Source organism: Magnolia sinica, chromosome 8 (assembly GCF_029962835.1).
Source record: "Magnolia sinica isolate HGM2019 chromosome 8, MsV1, whole genome shotgun sequence".
Taxonomy (NCBI): domain Eukaryota; kingdom Viridiplantae; phylum Streptophyta; class Magnoliopsida; order Magnoliales; family Magnoliaceae; genus Magnolia; species Magnolia sinica.
In genome coordinates, this window is record NC_080580.1 from 65,117,980 (window position 1) to 65,125,446 (window position 7,467).

Genomic DNA, 7,467 nt, shown 5'->3' on the forward strand with positions numbered 1-7,467 from the left:
AACATGGTTTTTCGAATTTTCAAAAAAAGGGCCAAAATAAATGCGTAAATAGAAAAAAATATTAAAAAAATATAAAATGGCACCCCAAATCTGTAAAATGCACATTAACATGTTCTAATATGATTAATACATCAAATGGCATGATTAAAACAGCAAAACATCCATTAAAAACTGATTTTTCGAATTTTAAAAAAAGGGGCCAAAAATCATGCGTAAATAGAAAAAAATATTAAAAAATTATTAAATGGTACCCCAAATCTGTAAAATGCACATTAACATGTTCTACTATGATTAACACATCATATGACATGATTAAAACAGCAAAATATATTAAAAAAAGTATAAATACCTATTTTTGACGAATTTCTGAAAAATGGCCCACCGAGCTTTGATTCAAAAAAATCTATAATATAATGTGTTTTTGTATCAAATACCTAGCTAAGGTTGGTCGAAATTAGTAGTAGAAGGAGTTAGAAACAGTTTGGAAGCAAGAGGTTTCAAAAAAACAGCAAAAACAGAGCTAAAAAAAAAAAAAAAAAAAAGTTACCGTTTCGGGCCCGTTACGGGCCCATAACGGCCCGTTATGCCCGTATTGGTCCCGTATCGGCCGATACGGGTACAAAAAATTGAATCGGCCGTTTCGGCCCCGAAACGGGTAATGGTTCGCACCGTTACCGTTACGTATCGGCCGATACGGCCGATACGTAACCGATTTGGCATACCATGCTATGGACTCCTAAAAGCTACATGTGATGAACTAGATGCATGACGGACTCAAACAAACTAACCCTAAACAAATAATGTATTCTCCTATAAGAACCCTAAGTTCTGATACCAAATTTGATGCAGGACATGAAAATTAAATATGATATGCGAGATTTCAGGCTTAAGATCACGTTAGTTCAATAACAATTACACAAATTCCATATCCCACATGAAAGTTCAAACATTCAATTAAGGAGAATCTATGCGGGTCCAAGCCTGCACATGATAGGGCTGGATCAATAAAAATTATGAACTAAACGATATTCAAAGAAAAGAAATAATCATCCACACATGCATAGTAATCAGTTTCTAATCTAAGGGATTCAGAAATTCCAATTCGGGGAACCTTAAGGTGAGAAAGGGGGCATGAAATTGGAAATTTGAGTAATTTAGGGTTAGGTTTACGGATTTTGGGTGAAAGCGGAGTAAAATAGAGGAGAGAGACGAACTGGAGAAGTACCGCACGCGTAGACAGCAACAATGGCCCAGACGCACTTGCATGTGATCCCGGTTGCACGTGTGTGAGGCCCACTATTCAGAAAAATGCCACCTTGGCCCTAGTCGGACAGGGATGGACTCCAAAACCCCCAAATCTCAGCTCGATTCGATGTATGGTTTGTGCGTGGTGCTCCGCCGAAGTTTCAGCTCTCTTGTAGGGCCAGATTCTGAAATTCTGTTGTGGGGAGGAGAATTGCTGCAATAGATGATTGATTTGAAGTATAGATGATGGGGTGAGATGAGAAGAAGGGATGATAGAAGATGGGTAGTAGAGATGGCGATGAATGGAGGCGAATCGGGATAGATGTGGCTTCACACCATGGTAGTTAATCCTTCGATGAAGGGAGGGCTTCGCACCCAATTAGGCTTCACAACTCAGAGAGTAGGAAAACGCAGAATTTTTATTAATCTTCAATGAATCAAAAGAACTACAAGGGGTGCTTATTTATAGGGAAAACCCTATACCCCAAAACTCGTGCCATGTGCGCAACCTATTACTTGGCGATGAAGTAAACTAAAATAAAAACCAAACAAAGAAATCTAAAACGTCCATGATGTTCTAAATAATAACAATAACCAAAACCTAAAATATGAAATTAATCCGACTAGCGGGCCATGATCATGAGATCCCATGATGGGCTTTTCTTGATTATCGGGCCCACTCTTTTAAACCAAAACTCCGTCTTCTAGGATGGGAGCCCTCCCTGAACGTCATCATCGATCCAGATCGACGGTGGGGCCCTCCTTCGTGCGTACGTGCGTAGGGGGCGGCGTGTGTTCGCGTGTGCGCGTGATGTCCCCATCATAAAGTGTATTTAAATGGCACAAGAACCCATAAATCCAGAAGAGGTACTTAAAAAAATAATAATTCCAGATGTTCTCTTCCTCTACTTTCTGTTACACATATATGAGATTCCCATATGGCAGCAACCGTGTCTAAGATCCTAGGTTTCCATCAGGTGGGCCACGCCCATTATATCTTCTGGCTCAAAAATCTGTTTCAATCTTTAGGTGGGCCACACTGTATAAAACAAAAGGGATGTTGAAATTTTCTAGCCATTCATTTGTTTTCAACCCTGCCCCAAAGGAGGAGTGAAATGGCCTGAATTTTATGATAAAAGATCGTTTAATCCTGTAATTTCTATGTTTAGTTGATGGGAGGAGATCCAGTCCACCTAATTGGACAAAAATTTTGCCCACCTTCTCTCTATCTTCGACACGTGGCATATGTGTATGGTGAAACTTAGCACTTTCATTCACCGGGGACAACCATGAACAAGTTATAGACCAAAAATCGAAGTTATTGGACAGTCCTAACCATTTAAAATTTGGTGCAAAAAATCACTAAAATCCAGTTAATGATTTTTATGTTTTATTTCCACCATTACACAGTTAGTATTGTCTGATCTCTATATTTTCTCTTCTTTGATACTTTTATGGGCCCTATTGATTAAAGAGACATTCGGATCATCTCATACATGTGGCACATGTAAATAAACTTAGGAGGATGAAATATTCATCTTCTTTGGTGGACCTTATTCCTCTCTAAGTAGATAAGAGTTGATAGATGTCTGATGGCCCCAAATAGATGGGACAAGGCTATGAGAATGATTAGGTATATAGTTCTTGGATTGCTAAATGTCTCTGGGATTGTGTCCTTGTCTTAGGTTGTTTTGGCAGAAGAAGTGAACCATGCAAGGTTGATCACCTTAAACCGGCCTCGCCAATTGAATGTCATTTCATCCAAAGTGGTATGTTCAGATAAAATTCAGTTGTATTTTCTGTAATATTAGAATTGATTCAGGAGCCTATGAAGTGATTATGGAGTGGTCTGGTTCATTGCAGGTTGTTTTGCTAGCTGAATTCCTTGAAAAATGGGAGAAGGATGATGATGCAGAGCTTGTGATAATTAAGGCTAGTGAAACTTCCTCCTATTTTTGGGTGGTTCTTGATTTTTTGGAATATAAATTGTTTCAGTTTCCTTAATTATGTTGTTCTTTTTGCTTATTATTTCCCCTAGGGAGCTGGACGTGCTTTCTCTGCTGGTGGGGATCTAAAGATGTTCTATGATGGGAGGTCAGGTAGAGGGAAACGATTCTGCAGAAGTTGAATTTTATCATTTAGGTCATTTAACTCATATCAACACTCGAAGTGTTTTGATGATTATCCAAATGCTATCTGGGTGTAGATTCACTAGGTCAATCCCATTGCTGATTGTCGCATGTTAAAGATTTCTTAAAAATGGGTACCTTTTGGCAGATGATTCCTGTCTCGAAGTTGTGTATAGAATGTATTGGCTATGTTATCACATTCACACATATAGGAAAACCGAGGTACCATTTTGAAACCTATCCTTAAATCAAGGGCTACTATTTGTGAAAATGAATGACATTATGTTTTTACATCTATAGCAGAAAATATACTAATCAGCTGTTGATATGTTGGCAGGTAGCGCTTGTTCATGGACTTGTCATGGGTGGAGGTGCATCACTGACTGCTCCATTAAAATTCTCGGCTGTCACTGAGAAGACTGTGAGTATCCCTGACATGTCCTATGTATATATTCTTTTATTTTTTCCCCCTTTTTTCCTAGTTTTCGCTTCTACTTGAAAGTTCAAATGCTTGAACTAGGTTATGAGAAATCATTCCAGTGGAAATCTAATCCTATGGATGTCATATTTAAATCTATGGATGCACATTTTATAGGTAATATATTCTCAAGATTTTCTTTGGTTTAGGTTTTTGCTGTTCCTGAAGTAAACCATGCAAGGTCGATCATGATCAAATTGTTTTTTTTTTCCCTTTTTCATTACTAACAATTTGTATTCTCCTCCCTGTTGAAGGACTGTTTGGTAGATGCCTGAATGTGGACTTTGTGTATTTCAGCTCATCTGCCTAACAAATTATCTGATAGTTGAACATTATTGCTAAAGGATTTGATTGAGTTTTGAAAAAACATTTGGAGTCAAACCCAACTTGATAAGACTTGGTCAAGTTAATTCCTTTTTTTTTTTTTTTTTTTTTTTTTCTTTTTTTGGTAGATGATGAGCTTTTATTAGTTGAAAAAGGGTTAATAAAATCCTTGATGAAGACTTCTGTTCCATTTATGCCATATGGGGCAAAGATTGTGATTCAATCCTTTTTGTTCTTGTTTTGTAGCTTAACAAGGAGGGAGTATTGCTTTTGCAAGGATTGGATTCCAAACTCTCCAAGGGTCTACCTTCTGATCTTCAGAAGTTTAGATGCCAGCTAATTGCTAGCTCCGTTCTTACTGATCTTTTGATTCTAGGGGGTTACATTAAATTAGATTGGCCCAATTAAATCTTGGGTTAAGGGGTAACTTTTTTTTTTTTCATAAAACATGAAAAAAGCTGATTGAATATTCTAAAATTGTGATATAATGCCTGAAACCTTAATTGAGTTGTGGATTATTTCACAAAAACTTGAAAATTCATATTGTGGTTTAAGCTTTTAACCCTTCATGGGAAGCTCAGATCTTGCACATCCGCCATTTTCACATGCGTGCTTGCTTGTGAATGGGTAGTGCTCCAGATGTGTATGGGCTTGGCAAACCTCCCAATTGAAGACAAACATTTAGCACCCAACCCAATTGACCATGTCAATATATTAGTTTCTCTACTTTTTTGGTGCACAACGTGGCATGTTTTGATTTCATGTTTGAAATTTTGCAGGTAGCATTTCATTCATTGCGGTTCTCTACCCCCATCATAGAGCTTGGGAACAAGCTTGCAATGAGGATTGTTGGATGTCACAAAATCTGGTCAATCTTACACCTCTGGATAATCCATAAATTTGCCCCAAATCTATCCATTTTGGGAGTTGGGACAACAAGATTTGCCTTAAAACTGTACGTGTTGGGAAACTCCAGTGAGACGCAAATCTGTACACTTTCAGACCTTTGATTGAGCGCAGTACTGTCCATGTTGGCTCAAAAGGCATGCACTCTTGTGCTTTTCAGATTTCGGATTAAAAAATTAAGCATCTGCTTATTGTTGAATTTGTAATTTGTTTGTTATTGTCCAATTATGTTGGCACTTTAGGTCTTTAAAAGTTTATATCAGAATTCATATAGAAGAACATGATCTCAAGTAAATTTTTTTTCTTTGATTTTAGAGATTCAATCTTGAAATAATTGAAGTAATCAGTTAGATTTCCATAGTAGTTTTTAATTGCTTCAGATTGGCGCATTTGGTGTCTGAGAACAAAAAATGGACATCAACGGCATGTTTGGATATCCAAAAACGGAAGTATTTCAGCCAATGAGGCTTAGATCCCCACACCACCAGAATTTTAAACTATTGAATTCAATATACATTGATTCCTATGTCAAACAAGTTTCTACTCCCTTTCCTATTTGCTTTGAATTGTGTTGGAACCATTGGATTCTTTTGATACATCTATTTAACCTTATTTCCATTTGTTCTATTTGATTGCAGGAGATGGTATCCAAGCCTGAAATTGGACAATCACAAAGGTTTTATGCATGAAACAAAGTTAATTTTTACCTTCCTATGTTGCTTTATTATTGATTCCATGTAGCTTTTTCTTTCTTCTTTATATAGTTTCTATGATGATTTGTATTTTTTTAAAAAGGTTTCTGGGATATCAAGCTGATATATATGGATGGACCAGCCTGATTTTTTGAGGTTCTATATTTTTCTTTCTTTCTTTTTTTTTTTTTTCTCTCCTGATTTTAGTCCTAAACATATGCATTTCTAAATCCTGATTCTACACATCTCAGTGTGCTGGATTGAATAGTTCATCATTTCTTTGTAGGACTAATTTAGGAGTCGTTGGACCCCCTACCAAATCTTAGCAATCAATACAATTCATCTGGTGGCCCCAATGGTAGATGGCCCACTGTGAGAAAATCATGCCAATTACTTGATCTTGCTCATCCAACCAGTACTTCTGCTTAAAGAATGTGAACTGTATATCTTTTAAGGCATTAGCTGCTGGTTTACAATCCAGTGTAGAGCCTACAGACTCTCCAATGACTGGGATAATTTCACCATTATCCATCCATGGAAGGGGTCAGACAAAAAGATGTTTGGAATCTGATGTTTTCCTACATTTGCGAAAGGAACCCAACAAAAAGATGTTCGAATCTGTTGCGTAGAACTTTCTTACAGACATCTGGTCTGTGATTTGTCATATTACATGATTTAGGGTGTGTTTGGATTCACTATTATAAATCTCATAAAGTGAAAATAGCTGAATCCTAATTTCCTTAAGAGTTCATATTAGGTTCTTGGCTCCAAATTACAATTTACTTTCAAGCTGAACATAAAAAATAAAGGTAACTGCCATTTTGAGGGTTACTTCCACACTACATGCTAGAATACATCTAAACTCAATCTTAAGACTGAATTTTGAATAAACTGAATGCTTGCAATTTAATTCACTTGTGCATCCTAACGTGATCTTAGAAAATCTTATCTTGTCACTTCTATGGGCAGTTTTCTTTTTTTGGGTTCTTTACTATCATTGTTGCTTAATTTACCTAAAATGGATCTCTGTTTTTAATTTTGGTGCGAATCACTGAATATCTCTCGACGCCGTCACCATTGATGTAGAAGTAATTTCAAGCTGGAAGATATGTTAAAGTCACTGAAAATTGTGAAACAAGAACCAACAAGATGAACAGGGAAGTTGAATTTTGTATCACTAAGTTCATTCTAATGCATTTTTGTCAGTGTGGAACATTTAAACTTACCACAGCCTTTGAACATTGTCAAGAGTGACGAGGTTCTCTTGTTTTCCATTGTTGACCACTGTAAGGGTGTAAGCCTCATGCTTGGGCATTGGGTTTGGATGGATTGGCCGTTTTGTTAGAAATATGGATATGAATGTAGGCATGTTTGTGCTATAATCTGAGTCATGCATGATGCTAGAGGATAAAAGGCAGGACACCAAGAGGGGACCTTTTTATTTCTATCAACATGCCACAAACCAGGTTGGATTTGTGTTGTGACCCACTTGGATTTGGGCGCTTTCCGTATCAGTTATGGGTTCACTCTCATCACCAACCGCGCCTTACTGAAATTTAGTTCATCATTTACACTCATTGAGTTGGTTTCTTTTACTCATGCTGATCCACACAACTAGATGCTACATATTCCTTGCAACATCCCATATTATGAACCATATCTTGATACGGACTTGATCTATCACGTTTAAACC

At 37.1% G+C, this 7,467-nt stretch overlaps 1 protein-coding gene across 1 annotated transcript; it reads left to right on the top strand.

Moving 5' to 3' along the window:
• The first annotated feature begins 2,082 nt into the window (after window positions 1-2,082).
• On the top strand, window positions 2,083-6,182 carry LOC131254285 (3-hydroxyisobutyryl-CoA hydrolase-like protein 5). Its single transcript, XM_058255277.1, has 8 exons — window positions 2,083-2,112; window positions 2,931-3,014; window positions 3,109-3,181; window positions 3,288-3,344; window positions 3,523-3,596; window positions 3,712-3,795; window positions 4,423-4,477; window positions 5,721-6,182. Exons 1-8 carry the CDS (start codon window positions 2,083-2,085, stop codon window positions 5,738-5,740), a joined length of 477 nt encoding a protein of 158 aa, XP_058111260.1. The 3' UTR covers window positions 5,741-6,182.
• Window positions 6,183-7,467: the final 1,285 nt, after the last annotated feature.

Bases quoted from the DNA above. Each gene is read 5' to 3' on its own strand.
- LOC131254285 (XM_058255277.1), top strand. From the start codon at position 2,083: ATGGCACAAGAACCCATAAATCCAGAAGAG. The intron at 3,015-3,108 runs GTATGTTCAGAT...GGTTCATTGCAG, and splicing joins ATGTCATTTCATCCAAAGTG to GTTGTTTTGCTAGCTGAATT. The intron at 3,345-3,522 runs GTAGAGGGAAAC...ACCTTTTGGCAG, and splicing joins GTTCTATGATGGGAGGTCAG to ATGATTCCTGTCTCGAAGTT.